Here is a 26,425-nt window from a genome sequence, read left to right as displayed (position 1 = left end):
AAACCTGCCTACGACCCCCTGCAAGGCTGAGGGCTCTGGCAGGGAGAGCTCCGGGCTCTGCCCGGGGGCCACATAGCTCCCTGTCACCGGCTCCTAAAGGCTGCTTTGGGGAGGGCTCGGGGGGTTCCCTATGGCCACTACGCCCCTGTGAGAGAGGCGAGGGCCAGAAGCCTGCCGCAGGGGCCCTGCCACGGCCCGCCCGGGGGAGCCCGGGCCTAGGCCGCGGGGAAGCAGCCTGGCGGTGGACAGGTCCAGAAGGGCCTTGGAGGAAGAGGAGAGGGATGGGAAGCCGCAGCCCCGCGGTAGCGGGGTCGGGTGGCGATACCGGGAGGCAGTACCGGGAAGTGGTGCCAGGAGGTGGTGCCGGGAAGTGGTACCGGGTGGCAGTACCGGGAGGCGGTACCGGGCGGTGGTACTGGGAAGCGGTAACGGGAGGCGGTACCGGGCCGCCCCGCCCCGGCGCTGTGCGCAGCCGCCGCCCCCTGACCCCGGAAACGGCGCGGGGATGCTGATGCTGGACTGAACATGGCTGCCCGCGGCGCTGGGGCTGCGTTGGGCCGGGCCGCGGCCCTGCTGGGGCTGGGGTTGCTGCTGCTCTGGGCGGGCCCGGCTGGCGCCCGCGTCCATCACCTCACCCTCAAAGTAAGGTCTGCGCCGCCCCTGTCCCTGCCGCTTTCGTCGCTCCGGGTCCCCTGGCCGGGAGCGGCCCCGCCCGGCCTGGCCGCATCCTGCGGGCCGGAGCTTTCCTCCCTGCGTCTGCAGCCGCTCCTGCCCCAGCCCCGGCCCCGGCCCGCTCAGCCTCCTCGTCTCTGCCTGGGTTCTTTCCGTGCCCCTCAGCCTGCCCGAGCCTCGCTGGTTTCTGCTTTCCCCCTTTTCTCCTTTCTCTCCTCGGCATCCCCTTAGCACCGTCCCTGCTTGTTTCGGCCGTCTGCTGCCTAGCCGTGGGGAAAGCCTGCGGAGGGGACTCGCAGCTGTAGTGTTTCAAAGGCTGAAAAGCTTCACAGCCCGTTAAAAGCGCAACGGAAAGCTGTGTGTGATAAGGGAGGGCCGAACTTGAGCTGGGGCGAGGTTTCTGAAGGAGGTTTGGGGCTTTTAATCTGCATCCTGCAGTAGTCTTCCAGTCCTCGTCATTGCTGTCTGGACTCTGAGAGTGCTGCGTGGTTGTCCTCCTGGCCTGCCAGATGTCCTTTTTGTGCACTGATCAGTAGAGGCAGAAGTTAACGATGCTGACAGCTCTATGCTGTGTTTTGATAGACCTCTGGTTGCACTTCCTAAGGCTGTTGTGTCGTCCTGTACCGCGGTTGAGAAAAACTTTTTCTTTGGGATGGTTGGTGGGAAGTGGTGCAGCTGGTGATGAAGCTCTGCAGCTGCAGGGGGCTGCTCTCTGGGGTGGTTTGAGTAAAAGGCTGCATGGTTGTTGGGTAATAGCTTAACTGTCTTTGGGGTGAGGCTTCTCAAGGGTTTCTGTGTCTTTTGAAATCACAGAATGTTAGGGCTTGGAAGGGACCTTGAAAAATTCTTGAGTCCAACCCCTCCCTGCAGGAGCAGGGTCACACAGGAACCCATCCAGGTGGGTTTGGAAAGTCTCCAGAGAAGGAGACTCCACAACCTCTCTGGGCAGCCTGCTCCAGGGCTCTGTCACCCTCACAGGGAAAAAGTTTTTCCTTCTGTTCCTGTGGAACCTCCTCTGCTGCAGCTTGCAGCCCATGTCCTGTCCTTGGACATCCCTGAGCAGAGCCTGGCTCCATCCTCCCCACACTGCCCTGCACATCTTTATCACCAGCAATGAGGGCACCTCTCAGGCTCCTCTGCTCCAAGCTGAAGAGCCTCACCTCCCTCAGCCTGTCCTCATTCCACTGCCTTCAGCATCTTACCTTGATCAGATACTGAACTGTTTGCTGATGTTTGTGACCTAGGTGGGCTGTGGGTTTAGTTTTAGAGCTGTCTGGTGCGAGCTGCCCCAGTGAGCTCTGTGTGCACTGGAAGGATATGGAAGTCTTTGTCCCCCTCCTGTACAAACAGGATCTTTGTTGGCACGGCACAGTCTCTCCCTTTCTACTTCATCTGCTGTTTTACAGCTTTTGTGTAAACTCCAGGCTCCAACAACCCTGCCCTTTCACGGTGAAACCCCCCTCCGGTGCTCCTGCCATTGGCTCCTTGCTCCTACGTGGCCCTTGAGGCGGTGCCAAGCCAAAGGCCACAGCTTTGTGCGAGTGTTGGAGATCAGGTTTCCTCAAACAAGCTCTGAGTGCTGGAGTCAGAATAGCCTCATTCTTCTGTCTTTGTAATTAGCCTGCTGAGGTGAAGCTGGGTTTGTTGTCAGCAAAGCAAGCTCACAGTCTGAGCAGTTTCCTGCTCGGAAAAGAACTTCTTCCGTCTCTCTAGTAGCTTCTAAACTGATTTATTGCTTGGGTTAGAGAAATTATTTGTTCGAATCTTGCTGTTCGACTGACCTCATCAAGGGCGACGACTCTTCTCAGCACCAGTTGTTACCAGCTTGGTTAGCTTCATGTGTTTAAAAAAAACCCAGCCAACCAAACAACAAACCTACAACACCTGAAGGTTAAAGAAGTTGTGGAAGCACGTGGCAGAGGTTTCCAAAAGTAGCTGGCAGCTGAAATGTTTCTCATTAGAAAGAGAGCTGGGAAGGGACTTGGAGTCACAGGATGAGGGACAATGGCTTTGAGCTGGGGAGGGCAGATTGAGACTGGAGAGAGGAAGAAATTCTTGACAGTGAGGGTGGGGAGGCACTGGAACAGGTTGCCCAGGGAGGCTGTGGATGCCTCCTCCACAGGAGGTGTTCAGGGCCAGGCTGGATGAGGCCCTGAGCAACCTGGGCTGGTGGGAGGTGTCCCTGGGGGTTGGAACTGGATGATCTCTGAGGTCCCTTCTAACTCAGCCCATTCTGTGATTCTGTGCAAGAGGTTTTTGTTGTGTCAAGAACTGGAAGCTGTAGTCTGGCAGCCTGGTGTCCTGCAGACTGCAATGGCAGAGTGAGAGCAGGAGAAGTTGATGTAACCAGGCCTGCCTCAGGGCCGTTGTGAAACCCAAGGTTGGCAAACCACCTACAGGAGGAACCAAGACTGGCAGGGCTGGGCAGGAGCTGTGGGGGCAGGTCTTGATTAATGGCCATGGTGGTGCTGGGCTGAAGGTTGGACTCAGTGATCTCAGAGGGCTTTTCCATCCCTGTTGTGATTCTCTCAAGTGAGTTCTCTCTTCTGTCAGCTGGCTCCCAAAGGGGAAGAAAGGCCTTTGGGGTTTGGTCTTGCTGCCAGGGTTGCAGTTTCATGTTCCATTATTATTTGGAGGACGTTGTTTTTCAGTGGTTGCTTGTCAATACTTGTGGCCTTCTGGTGTTGGTCGGTGTCAGACTTCAGCTGCTCAAGCTGAAAATACCTCTGATAGTAAGTCACTGAGGGTGGCACATATGGTGTCTCACACAAATAACAGAATCCCTGCCCTGTGAGGCTGAGCACTCACTGATTAAACTCCTTCATAAGGATACAGAGCTGGTGGAGAGAGTCCAGAGGAGGCCACAAAGATGATCCAAGGGTTGCAGCACCTCTGCTGTGAGGAGAGGTAGAGGGAGCTGAGGGTGTTCAGCCTGGAGAACAGAAGACTCCAGGGGGACCTGTGCCTGCTGCTGCAGGTGACCCTGTGTGTGATTTGTGATCTTGCCTTTCTTGCAGGATGATGTGAGGCAGAAAGTGCACCTCAATACCTTTGGCTTCTTCAAGAATGGTTTCATGAAAGTCAATGTCAGCAACCTTTCCCTCAAGCCCCCTGTGGGCTCTGATGACAGCAGCAACTTACTGGTGAGTTCCTGTGAGGCTGCCCTGGCACTGGATGTCCTCCTTGTCTGAGGTGTTGGATCCTAGCTGGTGGGGCTGTTGGTTTCGCTCCTCACTCTGCACTGTCCATGGGGAGAAGTGTGGTGAGATTTTCCTTTGAGCAGCCTCCAGCTGCTGTGAGGATAAACTTGAACTTCTTGGGTGCTCTGCTGACCTCCATGCACACCTCTAAAACCTGTATTGAGTGAAGGTCTCCTAAGCAGGTCTCCAGTGTCAGATCTTCACCTGGTTGTCCTATTGCATCTCACAAGCTATCAGCAGGTTTCCAGAACTGCAACTGTCTTGTTTTCAGAGGAGTCTAACATTGGGGTTGTGCAGCCTGGAGCAGAGAAGGCTCCAGGGGGATCTTAGAGCTGCCTTCCAGTACCTGAAGCGATCCTGCAGGAAGGCTGCAGAGGGACTTTTCCTGAGGGTGTCCAGAGACAGGACAATGAGAAAAATACCCCAATTCTGCCTTAAATGCAGGTTCATCTCTTTAGGGATGGTGGTTTGGGTTCTGGCCCAGAGGAGCTGCTAGGATCTGACAGATTCTTCTGTGCTTTGTCACAGGTGGGGTTCAGCTTGGATCGAACAAAGAACGATGGTTTCTCCACCTACCTGGTAAGAGCAGGAGATGGCAGCTGCCTTTTCCAGGCTGGGGGCATCTCACAGCCTACACCTTCCTCCAGAAATGGTTGGAAGAAAGCAATAAAATGCCTTTAGACATGGGCAGGTTGTTAAGAGGAGTGCAGCTTTGCAACTTGGTCACCTCTGCCTGGGGAGGATCACATCCCCTTGCTCAGGAGCAGGAGGGCACTGCAAAAGTGGTTTGCTTCTATTCCCAGGATGAAGAAGTAGATTACTGTATCCTGAAAAAGAAACCAGAGCAAGATGCCTCTGTTGTGATCTTACTTCTGGACTTCAAAACTAAAGTGTGAGTAGTGCACAGCACATCTTGAAGTTACTTCTCTGGGTGTAGCTGAAGTGACACTTGTGACATGTCTTTAGGGGCTGGGCAAGCTGCTGTGCATACACTGGTTTTAAATGGGCTGCTTCAGAGTTGAGGCCAAAGGAAAAGGTCTGCACTGCAACATGGTCTGGAATTCCTGCTGTGTGTCAGAAGGGTGGGGGGACACAAGGACAAAAGAACCTTAATGGTGCTGGAGGCATGACCTGAAGTCTTGGCTCCCTTTGCAAGCTCTTGCACTGAATGTGGAGTTTATTGTTTGCCTTGAACTGCCTGCTTTATGGGAGCACCTCTGGGTGCTTTCTTTTGCAAGTCCAACTGGAACTGGCTGTGTGCAGACACAATTTCTGACCAGATCTGCTTACCACAACTGCAGACACTTCTTTTTCTTCAGCTGCTCCTGGAGCTGATGTAAAGGTATTGTGTGACCTCTCAGTGCCAGGCTACTGGAGGTTGTGGTCTGGTGTTGACAGTTCTCTGTGGTTTTTAACCAAGTCCAGGCAAGTTGCTAGCCCTTTGTTAGGTAGATGTAGGCCATGGCAGCCCCTTCAGGAGGGTTGATTTGCTGTCCCTCTGTCCAATCCCTCCTTGCTTGCTCAGGGTGACTGTGCGGTTCTCTGCCAAAGCTGCTGCTCTCTTACCTACAATTTCCTTCATCTCGGAGGGGAACATCACTGCCTCGAGCACCAAAGCCCTCAGAACCTCGGAGCAGAGCAGTCAGCCTGAGAAAAGTCCTCCCAAGACCAACTCAGATGCAGACAGGAGAGGTAAGGCTGCCCAGATGCCACAAACCTCCACCCTTTGGGGTTTTAAACACCTGACTAAACCAAACCAGGGCAAATGTGGCATGGTGTTGCCACTAGGCATGCTTTGGGTCCAGAGGTGGGTCAGGTCCCTCCACACCTGGTGTCCTTTCACACCAATGGTCCTTTCCAACCATTGCCTGAATTTGTGTGCATGTATCTAGAGATCTGAAATGCAGTTGGGCACCTAAAGCTGTGGGCATAGGGAGGTAAGCAGGCCAGGAACCTTTCTTGGAAACACAAATCTGTGTCTGGCTTCCAGACTGGCAGACAAAACACTTCTATAATCTCAGCTCTGATGAGATTAGCTCTCAACAGTCCATGTTATCCCTTCCTGGAAGAGTGTAGGCTCTGGAGCAGTCTGAGTCTTCCTTGCCCTGCAGTGTTCACAAGCTTTGATGTCAGTGAAGTCAAGAGCTAAAGATGGAGGGCACTGAAGAGGTTGGGTCTGACAGCTCCAGGTTGGCTTTTTCTTGCCTTAAAAAGTGTAGGATGCACATTGACAGTGCACTGAGGTGCAGGAGCCTAAAGATAAAGTCCTGAGCTGCTGCTTCCTGGTAGAGTGGGATGGCCTCATGTTTGAAAAGCTTCCTACAGCAGTGGAGTGCAGCTGTGACCTTGGGATGCTGCTCTCTTGCAGGCTGCTGTCACTTTGAGTCTCTGGGTTCAGCACAGGTGTTGGCTTCAGTCTCTTGTGCTTCTAGGCCTTGCTTTACAGAGAGCTGACAGCTCTTTCCTTCTCCAGGGCTAATTAGGACTTCCATGTGTTTGTCAGGCCATGAGTTAATGCCCAGATGAATCAGTGAGAGACTCCTCAGAGCTGTAGCCTGGGACTGCTACAGGGCATCTGCCTCCTGTGCCTCTAATTGGAGGGGTTAGAAAGATTTCTTGGGGAGGATCTGGGGGAGGTGTAAGTGCAGAGCAGCCTGCCCTAGCATCTCAGGATGCATTCAGAACAAGTGTGGTTGTGGAAGAGTCCTGGGAGGGCAAGGAGAGCATGGGAAGGAATCCCTGTTAATGATTTTCTAGGAAAGTGCCGTGCAGACAGCTGTGGGAAGGTTTGAGGAAGGGATTGGCATAGCCTGGGAGGATGGAGGGTGTCTGAATGCAAACTCTCTAAATGAACCATTCCTGCTTTTTCTCCCTAGATAAGAGGTCCAAGCGAAGCACAACATCCCCCCAGGTAAGGCGCTGCCTGCTGTTTCCCCCCAGAGAGCACCTGGGGGGACATTCCAGAGTGAGCACAGCCAGAACGAGGAGAGGAGTATTCCCTACTGCTCTCAGCCTCCTCTGTGGATATCCAGGGTGGAGCTGTGATGGAGCAGCCTGCTCTGGGGGAAGGTGTCTGCCCATGGGCAGGGGAGGGGGGGGTCTAGGTGTTCTTCAAGGTCCCTTCCAACCCAAACCATGCTGTGACTCTCTGGATGATGTAGCCAAACATGGTAGCTCCCTGCTTAAACACAATCTGAGAGTCTCTTTTCCTTTTCCCAGAGCTTGATAGAGCAAGAACATCCTGTTCACAGTGACAGAGGCACCTTTGCATTCCAGGTAGGCTGTCTGCTGCTGTCTACTCCTAAGCTGTGCAGTTATCCTTGGAAAGGATAGCTCAGAAGTTTGGGTGGACTCTTGTTGAGAATAGGGGTTGGAAATCCCTCTTCATATGGTGCAGGAGCTGTTTAAAACAGGCCAAGGGGGAATGGTTTGAGGCTGAGGCAGAGCAGGGTTAGGCTGGAGCTGAGGAAGAAGTTCTTCAGTGTGAGGCTGGTGAGACTCTGGAACAGGCTGTCCAGGGAGTTTGTGGATGCCTTTTGCCTGATGGTATTCAAGGCCAGGCTGGATGAGGCCTTGAGCAGCTGAGTCTGGCTGAGAGGTGTCCCTGCCCATGGTGGGAGGTTGGAGCAGATGAGCTCTGGGGTCCCATCCAACCTGAACCCTTCTGTGATTGTGGTATCCTCAGAGCATTCTGCTGGCAGAGAGGAGCCAGCTCACCCTAAATGACTCTTTTCATGCCTCAGCTGGGATGGCTTCTCACCCTCCTGTGAATGAGGAGAATGCTGACTTCTTTCCCATTCCTTATTTTCAGTTCTTCTTTAACATCAGCTCTGACTCACAAGAAGGTCTGTACAGCCTCTATTTCCACAAGTGTGCTGGTGGTGATGGCTCCACGAAGGACCAGAGGCTCTTCAGCCTGGATGTGAGTGCAGCTCTGAGGTGTCAGGAACCCATTCCCTGAGGCTGAGAGACACAGCTGCCAGTTCCAGCACAGGCTGTGCAGGGCTGTGTGTGGTGTGATTCAGAGTTGTGCATTTCGTGTCTGGAGTGCCATTTCTGAAGGAAGCACCACAGTCAGGAATGAAAACACTCATCTGGGGGAACTGTCTGGGAACTGAATGGGCTGGGTTCAGTCTGCACAGTTGTGACTGGGTGCTGGAGGGAGATGGGAGCTGAACCAGCTGCTTGTGCTTTGCTGTGCTCCAGAACCACTGCTTTCCTGTGCACACTTGCAGGTGCTGAGGCAGTTGCTGTGATCTCAGCTGCTGGTGTTTGTGGATTCAGTGAGTTTGCTTTTTCTGGCCTGACTAGAGACTCCTTTGTCAGGGTAGAGCTAAAGACCTGCCTCTTGCCATCCAGGAGCCCTGTGCCCTCGGGAGCCAGGGCATTAGCACAGTTCAGGCTTTTGCTTCCTGTGCTGGCATCCATCCTGGGGCACAGTGAGCTCCTCTGGGGTGAATCCCCTCTCCGCCTGAGGGAACTCAGCCAGATCAGACCCCTGAACAGCTTCTGACATGGCTGTGTGGCTGCTGCTGGGAGAGCAAGGCAAGGGAACATGGAGGTGGTAAGACTTAGCAACCCTGCCTCAGCTCACAGCACCTGGAATCTGCTGCTGAAGCTGCTGTTTAGAAGGCCAAGTTCTGGAGTTGCTGTGGGTCACTTTGACCCACAGGAGAAACTGGGAAGGGAGGCAAACCTGGCTCAGGAACCTGCTGGGTTGTATTGAGAGCTGCAGGGCAGGTCCAGTGCTGCAAACTGGTCTCTGTGCATGATTTGAGTGAAGCTCTAGCACAGAACCTGTTCAGGGGCACAGCCAGGATGCTGAATCAAGCTGCTGCTTGCTCAGTGGCAGGGCAACACTTGGCAGCAGTGTTCCCTTCCTCTTGACAAGCCAAGAAATCCTCTGCAGTAAACCTAGGAGTGAGTTTTCCAGCTGTGTAGGACTCTCCACACCTAAAATCAGGCCTGTGCTGAGAAGATCTGATTGATGCAAGGTTCTGGATGGGGCAACTGAAGGTTGGTATAGAGAAAACTGCTCCTGGGGCCAATGGCTTCGCCCAGCTGAAGCCCTGGAAGGCAGCTCTGTGCTTTGCTGCTTTTCAGGGAAGTTGGTGTGGCTGTGGTTTTGCAAACTGTTGTGGGGCTGTGGAGGATGCAGAGCTGCTTTTATTTCTGTTTTGTGAGAGGCTCATAACTGTCCCCACGCCAGCAAAGCCTCATTGCCAGGGAGCTCCTTGGCCTGTGAGCTGCAGCTGGTCCCTCAGTGCTTGCCCAGTGCACATAACTCACCTTCCACATCCAGATAGAGATCACAGAAAAGAACCCTGAAAGCTACCTCTCAGCAGGGGAGATCCCACTGCCCAAGCTCTACATCTCCATGGCTCTCTTCTTCTTCCTCTCTGGGACTCTATGGATCCACATCCTTCGGAAGCGCAGGTGAGGAGAGTGCTCTGGAGTCAGCCACAGGCAGGGACCTGCCTTGCTGGATTTCCAGTTTTTATCCTTCCTCTTGAAGTGCCCAGTGGACAGATTTGATCAGCCCAGCTCCCAGTGGGATGCAATGTTTTGTCCAATGCTTAAAGCTTTACTTGGGAGCAGCTGTCTCAGTCAGTGGCATTGCATTGCCTACTGCTGTTCTGAGCCAGTGAGTCCTGCATGAAACTCAGACAGGATGGGAGTTCCTGTGACTGCTTTTGAAGCCCTTGGGAACTGAGATTTTTATGCTGGCCTTTAACTGATGCCCTTCCTTCTCTTTTTCTTCCCAGCAATGATGTCTTTAAGATCCACTGGCTGATGGCAGCTCTGCCCTTCACAAAGTCTCTCTCCTTAGTCTTCCATGCGGTATGTGGAACACTGCCTCCACAGGCTCAGCTGGAGAGGAGAGCCCTGGGCTCCAGGGCATGCTGCTAGAGAAACCTGCCTGGGGAGGGAGGGAGAGAAAAGGGTCTACACATCACAGAACAGATCTGGTTGGAGGAGACCTCCAAGCTCATCCATTCCAACCCTCAACCCAGCACTGCAGGGTCAGCATCAAACCATGTCCCTGAGCACCAGTTCCACAGCTGCTTGAACACCCCCAAGGGTGGTGACTGCAGCACTGCCCTGGGCAGCCTGTTCCAATGTTTGAGAACCCTTCCAGTGCAGAAATATTTCCTGAGGTCCAGCCTGAACCTCCCCTGGTGCAGCTTGGAACCATTCCCTCTGTCACCAAGGAGCAGAGGCTGCCCCCTGCTCACTCCAACCTCCCTTCAGGGAGCTGCAGAGCATTGCAGCTGTTGGGTGGAACAGATTCAGTTTTCATCAGCAGATTCTGTCCTGAGGGGCAATTGATCATGTCCTGAAGTGGTGCAAATGAGGGTGGAATGAGTTCTGAGTTGTAGTGCTTTGGCCATCTGAGGCTTGGCACTGCTTTAGATGAAGTATTATGGGGTGCTGCAGCTTTAACCGTTTCAGTACAGAAAGTCTCTGCTGAAGTGCCACTGGAAATATCCCATGGGTGAGGGTGGGGAGACTCTGGAATAGGCTGCCTCTTCCTTGGGGGTGTTGAAGGCCAGGCTGGATGAGGCCTTGAGCAGCTGAGTCTAGTAAAGAGGTATCCCTGCTGGTGGCAAAGGGGTTGGAGCAGATGATCCCTGAGGTCCCTTCCAACCTGAGCTGTGTGTTCTTGCCCCCAGATCGACTACCACTACATCTCCTCTCAGGGATTTCCCATTGAAGGCTGGGCTGTTGTTTATTACATCACTCACCTGTAAGTATGGCAGAAGCTTGATGGCATAGATGCAAGCAATGGCTCTGAGTTTCCTGTGGGACTGTGCCCCTCCTGAGCAAACTGGCATATTCCTGCTTCTTTGGCACTGGTCTGTGTGACAGGACAGCCATCAGCCCTGTGACAGGGGGAGAGCTCTGCTGGTGGGGGGCAGCTGCAGAGAGCTGGCAGCTCTGTGAGTGGAGGAGCAAAAAGCATTGGGAGTGCTTTGCTTTGCTCTGCTTTCCTCACACTGGTGTGAAGGATCTGCTTTGCTCTCAGTGTGAGTGGGGAGGGAGTGCAGCTGGCAGTGCTGCTTCTGCTCCCCCAGGGGTGGCAGTGCCACATCATCACAGCTCTGCTTCGTGGGGTGGTGCTGAGATGCCAGGTACTGGCTTGGGCTGCAGGAGAGAAGCTGGGCAGAGAGGCAGGGTGATAAAGTCTCTCTCTCTGGTCCCTGTTGCTCTTCCAGGCTGAAGGGTGCTCTCCTCTTCATCACCATCGCCCTCATTGGCACAGGCTGGGCCTTCATTAAACACATCCTGTCAGACAAGGACAAAAAGATCTTCATGATTGTCATCCCACTTCAGGTGAGGACTCAGCAGTGCTGCTGCTGCCTCAGGGCAGAGCTGCTTCTGCAAGCTGTGAGAGGCTGGGAACCCTTCCCACAATACCAGAGACTTCTGCTGGTGTGAGCCTGCTGGCTGCAGCCTGAGCTGAGCTGAGCTGGGATTCCCTGGGCCAGAAGTGACTCCTGGAGCTCTCCTAACTTCATCTCATACTCAATATAGGGAGAAAAGTGATCAGATACTGTCAGCAAAGGAGCTAGGAGCTGTGGGGTTGGTATCTTCATGCTGGGGCAAAACTTGGGCTGCAGAGGGGTACTAAACGCTGAGAGTTGTCCCTGCTGCCTGCAGGGGTTGGACTGGGTGACCTTTATAGGTCCCTTCCAGCCCCATGCATTCTGTAATTCTATGATACACTGAATGAAGGTTTTCCCTTCTGAAATGCTTGCTGCGTGGGCTTAAGGGCAAACAAAGAGGGGAAAATTCACCCTGTAGGGCCATTGGCTCTGAGGAGACATTCCCAGGGATCAGTGCTTGTCTCCTGCTCCAGGAACTGGCAGCAGTTGTGTTGTAGGCAGAGCAGTGTCTGCCTTTCCAGATGGAATCCCTCCCCCAGCGGCAAACCTAGAAGTACCTGGCCAGTGCCTGAGGCTCTTGCAGAGCTGAGGTGTGGAGAGCAGAAGGTGCCAGTGGCCAGCTGGAGCTGGCTTCATTGCAGATAATGTTTATAGAGTGCCTGCTGTCTGTGCCTGCAGAGAGTCCTCTTTCTGTGCCCTGGCTTTTGCTCTTCTGTCCCCATTGATGGGTTCAGCACAGGACATGCCAGCAGAAGTGAGTTCCAAGCAGTTTCCCTGCTGGGACTCCTGTGCAGGCACTGCTGAAGGTGTGGCTGTCCTGACACAGAGCTGCAGATAAATGAGTGGTGCTGCTGGCTGGGTTCTTCCTGCAGCTGTGGGCCAGCCTCTGCTGAGCTGGCAGCCCTCCTCTGGTACCTCCTTGGCAAGCTGCTGAGCCCACGGAGCATGTCTGGTCCTGCAGGTGCTGGCCAACGTGGCCTACATCATCATCGAGTCCACAGAGGAGGGCACGACCGAGTATGGGCTGTGGAAGGAGATCCTCTTCCTGGTGGACTTGCTGTGCTGTGGAGCCATCCTCTTTCCAGTGGTATGGTGAGTCACAGTGTGGGCTGTGCTGCAGCTCCTGCTCCTGCTCCTGCACCAGCTGCTGCTCACAGCTGAAGCCTCTGCCAGGGCAGCACTGCTGGGCCTCTGGGCCAGCTCACTGTGTTGTGCTCACTTCTTCGAGCTGTGTCTTAGCACTGCTGGAGCCTTGGCTTGGGGCTGATGAGGTGAGGACAAGGTGGGGTGGGTGGGGATTGCAGTGAGGCTAGCACAGTGCACAGTCTGGAGGCTTGAGGAACTTGGGATTTTGCAGGAGTGGTTCCTCCTTTACACTGAGAACTGGAAGTTTAGTCACTGCCTTTGGGCTGCCAAACCCCAGCCCAGCAGAGCTGTCTGAGAGCAGTGCTGCCTGCAAGCAGAGGAGCTGCATTTTTTCACTTGACTGTTCAGGAGAAATAATCCCACAGGGAGCATTTCCCTGCCCTGCCTTCCACTCTGCTTGGCAGGGAGTGATGTTGGCTATATAAAACTCAACCAAAACACAGATAATTCAGATAAACACTATTGTTGCTGCTTGCCAGTTGGTCAGAGCATTTATCTTCTAAATTCATTTTAGTCTTAATTGGATAAACATCTGGGTTTGAAGGAGGATATGAAGCAGCTTCTGGCTCCTTCCTCAGTAAACACAGAATATTCTCTTTTTTTTTTTTTTTTTCCCTCCAGTATCTGGAGTGGTTTTTGTTTTGGAAACACAGGGTGACTGTAAATGTCCTCTCTCTGGAGTGTTTAACTCTTGAGAGCTGTTCCATAATGCCTCTGTATGGATGTGTGTGGACAGACAGACAGAAAGACAGAGCTGCTGCTCCAGCCTGGCTTGTGAGGGTGGGTTTCAGCTTGGCCTTGCCCTCCCAGCTGTCCTCTGTGGAAGGGCAAAACCCTCCACAGTCTTAGCAGCCTTCTGCCAAGGTTGGGAAATATCTTCCAGGAAATTGGCACTGCCCACTTGTCCTTTGGCTTGCTGCAGTCAGAATGCTGCAGCTCTTTGAGGTTGGAGAGCCTGTGGGGGGAAGAAAACTTCAGGGATGTTACCTGTGGGGAGCCTCCTGGGGCAGAGGGAGTTCTCCACTCCCAGCTCTCACTCCCTCATGCCACAATCCATGTGTCCTGCCTGCTGATATGCTGCTGCAGAACTTGCTTGCCATAAAGGAGCTGCATCTGAGGAAAAATGTGTTTGGGTGACCTGCCCTGTAGCTGTTTCTAGCCTGCAGGCAGCGCTCCTGCCTTGCCATGGTACCAGCACAAACTGGCACTGCAGCCCAGGATACAAACCCCTGCCTGGTTTTCAGCTGGGTAGTGTCACTGCAGCTGGGGGGGTGACTCATGGCAGCAAGGTGACTAAAGCTTGGCCCTTGAATTTACATTCCTGCAGGGTGGCTTCTCTTACATAAGCTGCCTCTGTAGACATGGAAGCTGTAATCAACTATTTAAATGAAAAGAGCTTAAAAGAGCAGTGAGATGCCAAGTGCTTGGCAGTGCTCTGAATAGCAGCTGAAGTAGAAAGCTTTATGCTGGAAAATGCCCCAGTTTCTCCCTCTGCTCCCTCCCTCCCACAAAGCTTTCTGTAGGCTGATGAAGGAGGTTTTAGCAATCAGGTTTTTTAATCAGGAGGTGCTGCAGATCCTTGAGCTAACTGCCTGAGCTGGCAGGTTGTTGTCAAGTGAGCAGTGCCCAGCTTGCTGATTCCTGCTCCTGGGGAGCACAGCCCAGCCACAAAGAGCTAACAGCTGCTTGGGCTTGTACAGGACTGCAGTGGAAAGGGGCTGTAAGACTTCAGCTGCTCCTCATTTGTCTTTTTCAGGTCAATCAGACACTTACAGGAGGCTTCAGCAACAGATGGGAAAGGTGAGTCCTCTGCAGTGCTCTGCTGCTGTATGCTGTGTGCCATGAGGTAGTGCCAGGGCTTCAAGCACAGGCAGCTGAGTTCAGCTGCATCAGCTAAAGCTCAAACCTGCACTGGTAGTGTCTCACTGCTGTTGCTCTTCCTCTCTTGGCTCCTGGGAATAACTTTTGGAAAAGGAGGTGGGTTTTTTTGGTGTATTTCTTTGTCTGTCAGAGCTCATCTGAGGCACTGCTCAGTGGCTCCTGCACAGCTCAGCACTCCAGGCAGCCACAACATCTAGAGCAAATCATGCTGGCAGATGTGCCTGCTTTGCTCAGCCTGCAGTGTTCAGGAGCAGAACTGGAAATGAATTCCAGGATTGCTGACTTATTATTAGTCCAAATAGAGCCCTTGAATTCAGTTCCTGCAGAGATCTGTTGCTGCCAGGATGGAGGGAAGGAAGGCTCCTTGTGAGCCAAGCCAGCAGCTGGCATTCAGTGCAGCACAGCTCTGGGCTTGTCCATGTTTGTGCAGCAGCTTCAAGGACTGCTTGTGTGCAGTGGAGTTGTTTGTTGCAGCAGTGCAAAGGAGATGATGGGTGCAAAGCCAGCCCTGATAGGGCTCCTGGTCCACTCACCCTTTCTGAATGAGTTCCTCAGCTGGCTGCAGACACAAGCATTGGAGCACAGCCTTGGCTGCCACGGAAGCAGGCAGCATTTGATGGCTTACTCCTCTTTGAAAGCTTTATTTGTAGAACGCCCTTTGTTGGCAGCATCCTTTCAACCCAGTCTTATCTCCTAGCTCTTGTCTCTCCTCTCTGGAGAAAGCCTCCTGGCTTTGGATACTTCTTCCAGATCCTTTCCTTGGCCTCCCCTGAGCCCCTTGCATTTCAGGTGCAGGTTGCCTCTTTCCAATTGGTGCAGTGTGGGGCTGGGGACTGAGCTGGCTCTGTGCAGAGCATAGGTTAGGTCTGTTCTTGCCATCTGGTAAAATGGAACAACAATGAAGGTGAGCCCAGGGAGGACTGGCATTCAAAGAACAACCAAGCACCACACAACCCCCAGACTTAAAGGGGAGAAGGTAGAAGCTGAGGTCGGAGAGGTTGGTGTTTCTCATGGAACAGGAATGTTAGTGGTGGTCTCTCATCAGTGTGTGGCTACAGCCACCTCCACTGATGGCTCCATATGTTCTGGAGTATTTGTGCTGCTCTTACTGTTTGAAAAGCCTGCTGACATGGAGACACTCCTTGAAGAAGTCTCTTAAGGGAGGACTTCACCTGTGGAAGGCCTGGTTCTTAGCTGAATGCCACCGTGCCTGGCTGCAAATAGAAGTCAGCTTGCCTGTGGAGCTGCTGGGTGGCGGTGGAGCCTGTGGCTGCCGTGATGCTGAGCAGCTAGGCCGGGAGCTGAGACACAGCCCCGGGAGAGCACCCTCGGGTGCGCGGCCCGTGCCTGCCTTGCACTTGCGGACTGTGACCACGAGAGGGCGCTCTGGAGCCGGCCGAGCGCAGGGCCGCAGCAGGGATGCTCAGCTGCACCTGGTCCTGCTTCGTCCTAACGGGGATGAGACATGGGGAAGAAGTTCCTCCCCGTGAGGGTGGTGAGGCGCTGGAACTGCTTGGCCAGAGAAGCTGTGGAGGCTCCAAGCCTGGAGGTGTTCAAAGCTGGGCTGGATGGGGCCTTGTGCAATCTGCTGTAGTGGGAGGTGTCCCTGCTCTTGGCAGGGGGCTGCAATTGGATGATCTTTAAGGGCCCCTCCAGCCCGACCCATCCTGTGATCCCAAGGCTCAAAACCCACTCTAGTGGATCATGTCCTTTGAGGGAGGAATGGAGGTGCTGGGAGGCCCCCCTGCAGCTCTTGTCCTGCTTGTCCCCTGTGCATGTACTGAGTGCTGGGGCACTGGCTGCAGCCTGCTCACCAATGGTTTGATGTTCTCCTGGAGCCCTGCAGCTTCTCATCCCTGGCAGCAGGGCTAGGGGCAGCTCACTGCAGTGTGTAGCTCCCAGGCAACATTCCCTGTGTGCAGTGAGCAAAGGATGATGAAGGCTTTCATGTTTGCCCCCATGTCAGGAGAAACCATTCAGCATCTTCAGTGCATTGCTGCTGCTGCTGCAGCATGAGCTCAGCACCTGCTCTGTGGAGACTCCTCTTAAAACAGCTCCAGCAGGAAGGGGGCTGCAGGGGGGCAAACATGCCCCAGGCAGTACTCAGGCAGCTCAGAGCTGCAGAGAAAGCTCAGGGGTTGAAGTGTCAGGACTTCAATGGGCAGCCCTGGAGTGCTGGGAAGGGTGAGAAATGTGAGCTGAGAGCTGGAAGAGGCTGACTGTGTCCCAGTGCACCACTTCCAGCTGCCCCAGTTAGCCAGCCAGGGCTGGGGGGGCGATTCCCTGTTGCAGCCAGATTGCTGCTCCTTGCACTTTAGACTTTCTTCTGACCCTGCTGGGAAGCTTCTCTGCCAAGTGCCTGATGTGTTGTAGGAGATCCAAGATTAACCAGTGCCACCCCTCAGGCGTGACTCTGGGAGCTGCTGGAGGGGTTTGCTGCTCCAGGAATGCTTTTAAGCTGAGTGCTGTGGAGATCACAGAGCCTCCCTCCCTGGAGCTGCTCCTGCAGTTCCTTTTTGAGCCTTCATTCTGGGGGAGCACACAAAGCTTCCCTGTGCCCCTGTAATCAGCACTGGGGAGGCCACACCTTGAATGCTGGGCTCAGTTTTGGGCCCCTCCAAGAAGGACATTGAAGGGCTGGAGCAGGTCCAGAGAAGGGCAATGAAGCTGGGGAAGGGTCTGGAGAAGAGGGCTGGGGAGGAGCAGCTGAGGGAGCTGGGGGGGTTGAGGCTGGAGAAGAGGAGGCTGAGGGAGACCTCATTGCTCTCTACAGCTCCTGAGAGGAGGCTGCAGCCAGGTGGGGTTGGGCCTCTGCTCCTTAGGATCAGTGATAGAATGAGAGGAAATGACCTGAAAGTGTGCCAGGGAAGGTTGGAGAGGAGAAAAAATGTCTTTGCTGCAAGAGTGGTCAGGGATTGGCAGAGGCTGCTCAGGGAGGTGGTGGAGTCCCCATCCCTGGAGGTGCTCCAGAACCCTGTGGCCATGGCACTTGGGGCCATGGTTTGGTGGCCATGGAGCTGTTGGGTTGCTGCTTGGACTCAGTGTTCTTGGAGGTCTCTTCTAAGCCAATTCTCTGCTTCTGCTGTTGGCTGATGGCACAGATGGCACCTCCCAAGGCAGCAGAGCCAGCACAGCACACACCTTGTGTGCTGGGCCTGTACTCCCTGTGCCCTCAGCTGCAGCTGGCATTGTTTTACTCACCAAAAAAGAAAGTCAGAGCATCCACTACAGCCCTGCACACCATCTTTGATGGTGTGCAGGGCTGTAGTGGATGCTCTGACTTTCTTCCTCAGTGTTTGCAAGTTGGATTCAGGTTGGAGGTGACATCACTGCCAGCTTGAGGTGATCCCAGCAAGACTTTAGGTGCCTGGAGCACATTGAGCCTGTGAAGAAGCAACTGCCAGGCTGCTGGTGCCAAGCAGGGATGGTTTCAGGCTTTCTCCACAGCACTCTGTGCTGTAACTTGGAGCTGGTAGGGGGATGAAAAAAGAAAACACAAACCCCAAACCAACAAAAAAGCCCTGGCAGGCTTTTTTTTCTAGGCTTGCATTTCACAGAATCACAGAACTGAGGCCAACTGGGGGCAGAGAAATGTTCCTGAAGCTGAGGCAGCTTAGAGGAGAGCTTCTTGTTGTGATGAAGCAGCAAAGCAGCCTCCAGAAATGGCTCTTTGGTGGTGCTTGTCTTTTTTTTTTTTTTTTTTTTTTCCCCTCCCTCCATCCTAGGCTGCAGCCAGAGGAGTATGGGCAGCAGGGCAGGAGAGGGGATTCTGCCCCTTAGCTCTGCTCTGTGAGACCTCACCTCCAACCCTGCCCCCAGCTTTGGTGTCCCCAGCATTAGAAAGACACAGAGCTGCTGGAAAGAGTCCAGAGGAGGCCTCAAAGATGATCCAAGGGCTGGAGCAGCTCTGCTGTGAGCACAGGCTGAGGGAGCTGGGGGTTCAGTCTGGAGAGGAGAAGACTCCAGGGGAACCTCAGAGCTGCCTGCCAGGACCTGAAGGGATCCTGCAGGAAGGCTGCAGAGGGACTTCTCCTGAGGGTGTCTGAGACAGGCCAAGGGGGAATGGTTTGAAGCTGAGGCAGAGCAGGGTTAGAGTGGAGCTGAGGAAGAAGTTCTTGAGTGTGAGGGTGGTGAGAGTCTGGCACAGGCTGCCCAGGGAGGCTGTGGCTGCCTCCTGCCTGGGGGTGTTCAAGGTTGGATGAGGCCCTGAGCAGCTGAGTCTGGTGGGGAGGTGTCCCTGCCCATGGTGGGAGGTTGGAGCAGGTCTCTGAGGTCTCTTCCAAGCTGAGCCATTCTAGGGTTCTATGAAACCAGCTTCCAGAAATGGCTCTGTGCTCTTCCTCCTTGGTGGTGCTTTTCTTTTTCCTCCCTCCCCCTTCCCCTCCCATGCTCAGCCACTCCACATACCTGCATGTACCAAGCTGTGACTGTTTGGTGTTGCTTATCCTGATGGGTGGCTGAGCTCTGTCCCTGGGAGAGGTGGCTCTGTGGCACTGGAGTTGGCAGCCAGCTCCTTGGCCTTGCTGCCCTTCCCTCCTCTGCACTGCAGGAATCCAAGAGCAGGGAGTGCCCAGCCCCAGGGGCACTGCTGGGCTGGCAGCTTGGCTCACAGCTGCTGAGTTGGTGTTCAGGGCCTGGCACTTCCCCTGGCCTGGCACTGCACCAGCTGGTGGCAGATCCTGAAGCCTTGAGCTCAGAATAGATCCCTGAGTGCACACAGCAGTGTGTGTGCCAGCACAGGGCCTGCATGGGCACACTGGGGGGGTCTGCTTCAAGTAGGGCAGTGCTGCCTGCCTGCTACACCATGCACTCAGCTTGTCCTGCTGACTGCAGCCTTTCCTCTTTCCCCAGCTGGGTCTGAACAGCTTTTGCCAGCAGCTGCTGTGATAGGGCACCAGAGCCAGGAAACCCCAAAGCTTCTGTGGGGACCCAGCTGTGGAGAGGGCTGGAAATGAGGGAAGGAACTAAGCCAATGTCCTGGGGGCAGTTCAGCTACCAAGGCCTTAGAGCCTTGTTCCAGCAGCTCCAGGTCTTGCCATCTGCTGCCCACTGGAGTGTTCTGGGCTTCACTGCTGGTGGTCTACAGATGCAAGCCTAGGGCCTGGCTGGTGCTTCCTGGATGCTGCCAGGTAGGTGCAGTTCTGTGCTGCATGCTCTGCACCTGAGAGCTGCTGCTCCTCTGGCACTGCTCTGAGCTTGCCCCAGGCCTCCAGCACCCTCACACCAAACAAGTTTCTCTTCATCTTCAGATGGAACTTCCTTGGGTTCCAGTTTGTGCCCACTGCCCCTTGGCCTGCCCTGGGCACCACTGACAAGAGTCTATCCCCAGCCTCTTGCCCCTCACCCTTTATCTCTTGCTGAGCATTGCTCAGATCCTCTCTGGGGCTGCTCTCCTCCAGGCTCTCAGCCCCAGGCTCTCAGCTCCTCACAGAGCTGCTCCAGGCCCCTCAGCACCTTCAGAGCCTCTGCTGGACTCCCTCCAGCCTTTTCCTGCCTCTGCTGAGTGCTGTGAACCTGGGAGATCTCAGGTGCCAATCCCTGCAGCCTTGGCTGGTCTGCCTTTTGCAGTGGGTGGCTGTGTGAGGGAGTGCAGATGAACCTGAGCACCATTGTGCTGCTCTCCCACAGCTGCTGGGGGGAGGCTGAGGCCTGGGAGGCAACACCAGGCAGTGTGGCAGCATTTGCTAGCTGGCACCTTGTGTGGCTTGGCTCTGAATTGCTTCTCTGTAGGCTGTCAACACATCTTGGGCTCTCTGCCTCTCTTCTTGTCGCCAAAGCAGCAGGAATCTGTGCCTGTAATGCTGCTGCACCTCTAAGAGCTGGCTCTGGGAGCAGAGCTGACAGCTGCTCCAGCTGGTGGTGACCTCTGCTCACCCCATGGGTGTCTGGGGTGTTCCTCAGGAGCTGATGGCAGCTGGCCCTGAGGCCAGGCTTGCCTCAGGCCTTGGCTGCACAGTTTGTGACTGAAGCACTGCAGCTGCTGTCAGAGCTGTTCACTGTGGCTGCCATTTCCCCTGGACATGGTGGCTGGGATGACAGAGGGAGCTCCTGAGGTGTCCAACTGCTTCTGCTGCTGGTTAGCAGGATCCTGTGGTCACTTCCACCTGGCCCAAGGCAGCTGAAGGCACAAAGCAGGGCAGGAGGCACGCCAGAGGAGGCAATGCCAAGTGTGCCACCACAAGAGGAGCATGGAATTGGTAGAGGGGGTCCAGAGGAGGCCACAAAGATGACCAGAGGCCACCTCTACTATGGAGATAGGCTGAGAGAGCTGGAGTTGTTCAGCCTGGAGAAGAGAAGGCTGCAGGGGGACCTTAGAGCTGCCTGCCAGTGCCTGAAGGGGCCGCAGGAGGGCTGGGGAGGGACTTTGGACACGGGCTGGGAGTGCCAGGACAAGGGCTGATGGCTTCAGACTGGAAGAAGCTGGATTAGGATGAGACATGAGGAAGAAATTCTTCCCCAGGAGGGTGGTGAGGCACTGGCCCAGGCTGGCCAGGGTAGCTGTGGAGGTTACCTTGCAGAGAAGCAGCAGAAGAAACTGTCTCGTGCTAACCATTTTGTCTTCTCTTGGTAGCTGCCATCAACCTGGCAAAGCTGAAGCTCTTCAGGCATTACTATGTCATGGTAAGTAGCATGCATGCAGAGCTCAAGAGAGGCTCTCCAAGCCTTGCTGGAGGGTCCTGTAGCTGCTGGGTGTGGTGGGGATGTTCTGTGGCAGTGCTCTGCTGAGGAAGCCCTCAGCAGCTTCCCTCCCTTTGCCAGGGGTCTCCTGGCCATGGTGCTGTTAGGTCAATGGTTGGACTCAATCATCTTGGAGATCTTTCCCAACCCAAACAATCCCATGAGTCTCTGGTTGCATCCTTCTGTCTGTCCTGAAATGTGTTCCAGCTATTTGTAATGCTTCCTGCCTCCCTCTGGAGACAGCTTGAGCTGCCAGTTGAATTGATGGGCTTGAGGAACGTGCTGTAAACTTGCTAAAAATTCAGCTTGGGACCAAATGGTGCCTGGAGATGCATGTGTGCAGCTGATGAAGTCAGTGGGAGCCAGGAGCCCACCTCCCAGGAGAACACAGCCTCCTTAATGACTTCCAGCAGCCTCCTTTCAGACTCTTGGAAGTGCTAAAAGTAATAAATGACAGCCACAGTTCTTCAGGTCCTGCAGACTCCTAACACTGAAAGCACTTCCTGCTGGAGCTGGAAGAGTCAGGCACAGTGTGAGGGATTTGGGTGTTGAGCAAGTCACAGTGCAGGGTTCTGCAGCTGGGTTGGGCCAACCCCAGGCACAAATCCAGGCTGGGTGCAGGTTGGGCTGAGGGCAGCCCTGAAGAAAGAGCCTTGGGGGTGCTGGGTGCTGAGCAGCTCCCCAGGAGCCAGCAGTGCCCTCCTGCAGCCCAGCAGGCAGCTGTGTGCTGGGCTGCAGCCAGAGGAGTGTGGGCAGAGGGCAAGAAAGGAGATTCTGGCCCTGGGCTCTGCTGAGACTTCACCTCCAATCCTGCCTCCACCTCTGCTGTCCCCAGCAGGAGAAGGACACAGAGCTGATGGAGTCAGTCCAGAGAGGGCCACAAAGATGATCCAAGGCTGGAGCAGCTCTGCTGTGAGGCCAGGCTGAGGGAGCTGGGGGTGTGCAGCCTGGAGAGGAGAAGGCTTGAGCCTGAGCTGTGTTTCTGGGGGTAGAAAGCTGTGTGGGGCTGGTGCCATTGTCCTCTCATGCCCTTGCCTCCTCCTCCCCAGATCGTGTGTTACATCTACTTCACACGGATCATTGCCATCCTCATCAAGATTGCTGTGCCCTTCCAGTGGAAATGGCTCTACCAGGTACTGGGCAGCAAGGGGAAGCACATCCCCTCCCTCAGCAGCTCTCCTCTTGGCTTCCTGTTGTTCCCTAAGTTTAACTGCACCCAAAAAAGAATCCCAAGGTGTTCTACATGTCGTGGTAGAACATCTGTCTCCACCCCTGCAGATACTCAAGGTGAGGCTGGACAGGGCTCTGGGCAGCTTGATCTGGTTGAGGATGTCCCTGGCCTGGATGACCTTTGGAGGTCCCTTCCATCCCAGACCACTTTATGATCTCACAGCACAGTGCCTCCTCCTCATTTTGGTCACTGCTGTGCCTCAAGAATTAAACTGTTGCTTTCCCTTTGTCCAGCCAGGCTGCTGGGTTAGCCAGGAGGTGGCTGGAAGCAGGCCCAGGATTGATTTGTAGGCTTGCAATTTGAAAACGTCTGATGGAAATTAATGAGGAACATATTGAGGAGAGAAAAAAACCAAATCCCAACCAGCCAGGTTCTGCCTGTGTCACTGAGGCCCCAGGGAGCCAGGCCCCAGCTCTGCCCTCCGCAGCCTTTCTTTGCCTGCTGATTTCCCGCTACAATCCAAGGACCTGTGCAGGGAGGCTTTGGAATGCATTAACTGCTGAAAGCACAACCAGCCCAGGGGTGATTTGTGTTTGCTCTGCCACCTCCTCCAGCAGCCAAGGCCTTGCTGCAGCTCTGGCACAGCACTGCAGAGGTGTCTGGAGCTGGGGCAGGGGAGGCTGCAGGAGCGAAGGGCCTGGGGTTCACTCTGCAGCACTGCAGTGCCTTTGCTGTGGCACAGGCTGCTTGGCCATTAAACCTTGAACCCTAGGAATGAGGAGGGAGGGTTCCTGCCCCTGGAGGGTGACAGAAGTGGACTTGCTGGTGGTGCTCTGCCTTGCAGCTGCTGGATGAAATGGCCACCTGGGTGTTCTTCGTCCTCACTGGCTACAAGTTCCGCCCAGCCTGCGACAACCCTTACCTGCAGCTGTCCCAGGAGGATGAGGATGACCTGGAGATGGAAGCTGTGTAAGAACCCCTCCTTCCCTCCCTCCCTCCTTCCCTCCCTCCCTCCTTCCCTCCCTCCCTCCTTCCCTCCCTCCCTCCTTCCCTCCCTCCCTCCTTCCCTCCCTCCCTCCTTCCCTCCCTCCTCCTTCCCTCCCTCCTCCTTCCCTCCCTCCTCCTTCCCTCCCTCCTCCTTCCCTCCCTCCCTCCTTCCCTCCCTCCCTCCTTCCCTCCCTCCCTCCTTCCCTCCCTCCCTCCTTCCCTCCCTCCCTCCTTCCCTCCCTCCCTCCTTCCCTCCCTCCCTCCTTCCCTCCCTCCCTCCTTCCCTCCCTCCCTCTTTCCCTCCCTCCCTCCTTCCCTTTTTTTCTTAACCTTTTATTGGAGGAAATTCTGTTTAAACCCAATTTATCTTAATCTCTCCAAATCCTTCTTAGGAGAAGATGAGGATCTGCTCCCAGGGCTAAAGCTCTGAGGTGTCTGTGTTAAACTAGGAGAGGTCTGGGAGCTGCACAGGAAGCTCTCAGCTGGGTATTGCAGTGGTGGGGAATAAGCTGCAAGGGGTGGGGGGCTGAGGTAAAATCCAGCCTGCTGCAGGTCCATAGGTTCTGTCCTTGGTGCAAGCAGAACCCAGCTAGTAGGGAGTGACCTTCAAATCCCTGTACTTAAAGAATCACAGCAGGGCTCAGGTGGGAAAGGACCTCAGAGCTCATCTGTTCCAACCTCCCACCATGGGCAGGGACACCTCTCTACCAGACTCAGCTGCTCAAGGCCTCATCCAGCCTGACCTTGAACACCCCCAGGCAGGAGGCAGCCACAGCCTCCCTGGGCAGCCTGTGCCAGACTCTCACCACCCTCACACTGAAGAGCTTCTTCCTCAGCTCCACTCTAACCCTGCTCTGCCTCAGCTCCAAACCATTCCCCCTTGGCCTGTCTCAGACACCCTCAGGAAAAGTTCCTCTGCAGCCTTCCTGCAGGATCCCTTCAGATCCTGGCAGGCAGCTCCAAGGTCTCCCCTAAGCTGGTGCAGTGGTTTACAGGGAGCACACCTGAGGATCAGAATTCCCAGGCAGCCTTTTCCTAGGGAAAGATTTCACTTCCAGCCCTTGTTGCCTTGGGCTTGCTGCTCCCATTTTTGCTTTTATAAATATTAAATGTTGTTTCCTGAGGGATGAGGAGGGGGGAAGCATCCAGGCTTGCTGGAGCAAGTGACTAAGTGCCTGACAGCATCCTGACTAACCAGAGCAGGGCTGTTTGGGCTTTCATCTGCTAATGCCCTCTTGTCCTCCCAGGCTATGGCAGAAGCTAAAAGCCTGCAAGCCTGATGGTGTTCTGCCCTGTGTTACTGCCAGCCTTCAGGGCTGTTTTGCCTCTCCCAGAGGGTTTTCTGAGGCTCTTTAGAACATTTGCTGCAGAAGCAGTTGGTTTCTTCAGCCTCAACATTTCCCTGAGCCAAGGGAGGGGAGAGCTGTGAGGTCATGCAGCTTGTTTGCAGGCTTGTGTGTGACCCAGCAGAGGCCAGGGCACTGGGAGTGCAGCTCTCCAGCTCAGGTCTGTCTGCATGGCCTGCACACCACCCAAAGCTCAGGCTGGCAGGAAGTGTAAAGATTGCTGAGGACAGTGTGGGAATCTGCAGAGTTTCAAGACAAATCCAAAGTGTCTTTGACAGAAGCAGCAGAAGGCAGGAAGCTTCCTCTGTGCAGGAGTCCTCCTCTGTAAATCCTTGGAGCTCTCAAAGCTGAGAGCTAAATCAAGAACAGGGACTTCTGACAAGGGCTTGGAGTGCCTAGGACAAGAGGGCATAGATTGGAGCTTGAGGAGGGCAGACTGAGCCTGGAGATTAGGAAGAAATTCTGGACAGTGAGGGTGGAGAGACACTGGCAGAGGCTGCCCAGGGAGGCTGTGGCTGCCTCCTCCCTGGAGGTGTTCAAGGCCAGGCTGGATGAGGCCCTGAGCAGCCTGGGCTGGTGGAGGTGCCCATGGCAGGGGGTTGGAGCTGGATGAGCTTTAGGGCCCAACCCAAACCATTCTGTGAATCCATGAAGCAGCAAAGGGAGCTGGAATCAGGCTCTGCAGCTCCCAGGCACCTCTCCTGGCAGGAAGCATTCCCAGGTGCTGGAGGCTTTCTCTTCAGTTCCAGCAGGTTGAGCAGAGGTTGTCCTGCAGGGGAGCAGAGTGTGAGTGAAGCTGAAGCCAGGCCCAGGCTGTGCTTTCTCAAAGAGGGTCAAGAGCCATTCAGCAGCAGAAGTGCCTCTGCCTTCTGTGGGAGGCAGCCCCTGGAGCCTGTTCTGTCAGCCTGTGGGCTTACTGCTGACAGTTGGGAGATGAAAGCTCTCTCTGAAGAGGTGCAGCACACTTGGCAGGAGGAGCTGTCAGCCTCGAGTCCTGCTGCCATTTCTGGGGCAGGAACACAGAAATAAACAGTGCAGAGGGGAGGGAGAGAGGGAGGGGAAAGGAGCAGCTCTGGCTTGTTTTCACTCTTCCCAGAATCCCAGCATGGTGGGGGGGTTGGAAGGCATCTCTGGAGATCATCTCCTCCCTGGAGAGCTGCTGCTTGGCCACTCAGCCTGGAGTCACAGAGCTCATGCCTGTGCAGAGGGAGGTTTGTGGCTGTCCTGTTGTACTCTCCCTGGGTTTCAGACCACTGCTGCAGGTTGCCAGCAGCTCTCAGCATTCTGCTGCTGTGCTCAGCTCTGTGTCTTGGTGTCTTCTGCAGATTTAATAAGCAAGTTCTCAATTCCATTAGCCAGGCAATTACTGAGCAGGAGTGAGCCCAGGACAGAGCTCTCTGCAGCCACCCTCAGTGTTCCCTGCTGCCGACAGGACACCACCCAGGGCCCCTCAGAGCACTCCTGCCACTTAGTGATGCACCCCCTTGGCTTTGCCAGCTCCTGTACCCCAGACTTTTTCCTGTCCTCTGAGGATTCTCCCTTCTCTTCCAGGGTGACAACTTCTGGAGTCATGGAGGGCATGAAGAAGGTCAAGAAGGTGGTGAATGGTTCAGCAGAGCCCCAGGGCGAGTGGGAGAGCACAGCGTGACCCCACGGCCCGGGCAGCACTTTCAGACAGACTTTGGTTTTTAATTTATTGATACTCCTCTGGGTGGAAAGGGAGCAACCAGCACTTCCCACCACTGAGCTGCAGCCTGGGGTGTGCTGGGGGGAGCCCAGCAGTGCAGGATGGAACTTTTCCTTGGATCATAAGAAGGAAGCTGGGCACGGGCAGGGAGCGTGGCACTTTCCTGGGCACTTGTGGGGTAGCTTTGGTCTTGGTTGGGTTTACTTTTTTTCCCCTTCCCCCTCTCCCCTTTTCTGGATGGGTTTCAGTTTGCTGAATTGTTTGCAGCT

The 26,425-nt window shown here is 54.8% G+C and overlaps 1 protein-coding gene across 2 annotated transcripts; it reads left to right on the top strand.

The window, feature by feature from the left end:
• The first annotated feature begins 525 nt into the window (after positions 1-525).
• GPR107 (G protein-coupled receptor 107) lies at positions 526-26,175 on the top strand. Of its 2 annotated transcripts, none has more exons than XM_054393319.1 (18): positions 526-642; positions 3,690-3,815; positions 4,401-4,451; positions 4,676-4,764; positions 5,398-5,564; positions 6,749-6,783; positions 7,092-7,148; positions 7,684-7,794; positions 9,175-9,308; positions 9,638-9,713; positions 10,547-10,620; positions 11,090-11,207; positions 12,222-12,352; positions 14,163-14,206; positions 20,859-20,908; positions 22,015-22,098; positions 22,981-23,105; positions 26,021-26,175. In XM_054393319.1, the coding sequence occupies exons 1-18, from the start codon at positions 526-528 to the stop codon at positions 26,115-26,117; spliced, it is 1,686 nt and encodes a 561-aa protein (XP_054249294.1). In that variant the 3' UTR covers positions 26,118-26,175. The 2 variants fall into 2 exon arrangements, with proteins under 2 accessions (XP_054249294.1, XP_054249295.1); XM_054393320.1 differs by having other exon boundaries at positions 5,398-5,569; positions 6,754-6,783.
• The last annotated feature ends 250 nt before the right edge of the window (positions 26,176-26,425 follow it).

The sequence above is a fragment of the Indicator indicator genome, chromosome 28 (genome assembly GCF_027791375.1).
Source record: "Indicator indicator isolate 239-I01 chromosome 28, UM_Iind_1.1, whole genome shotgun sequence".
NCBI classification, from domain to species: domain Eukaryota; kingdom Metazoa; phylum Chordata; class Aves; order Piciformes; family Indicatoridae; genus Indicator; species Indicator indicator.
The sequence above is the reverse complement of the archived record's forward strand: the minus strand, read 5'-3'. Positions and strand labels throughout refer to the sequence as shown.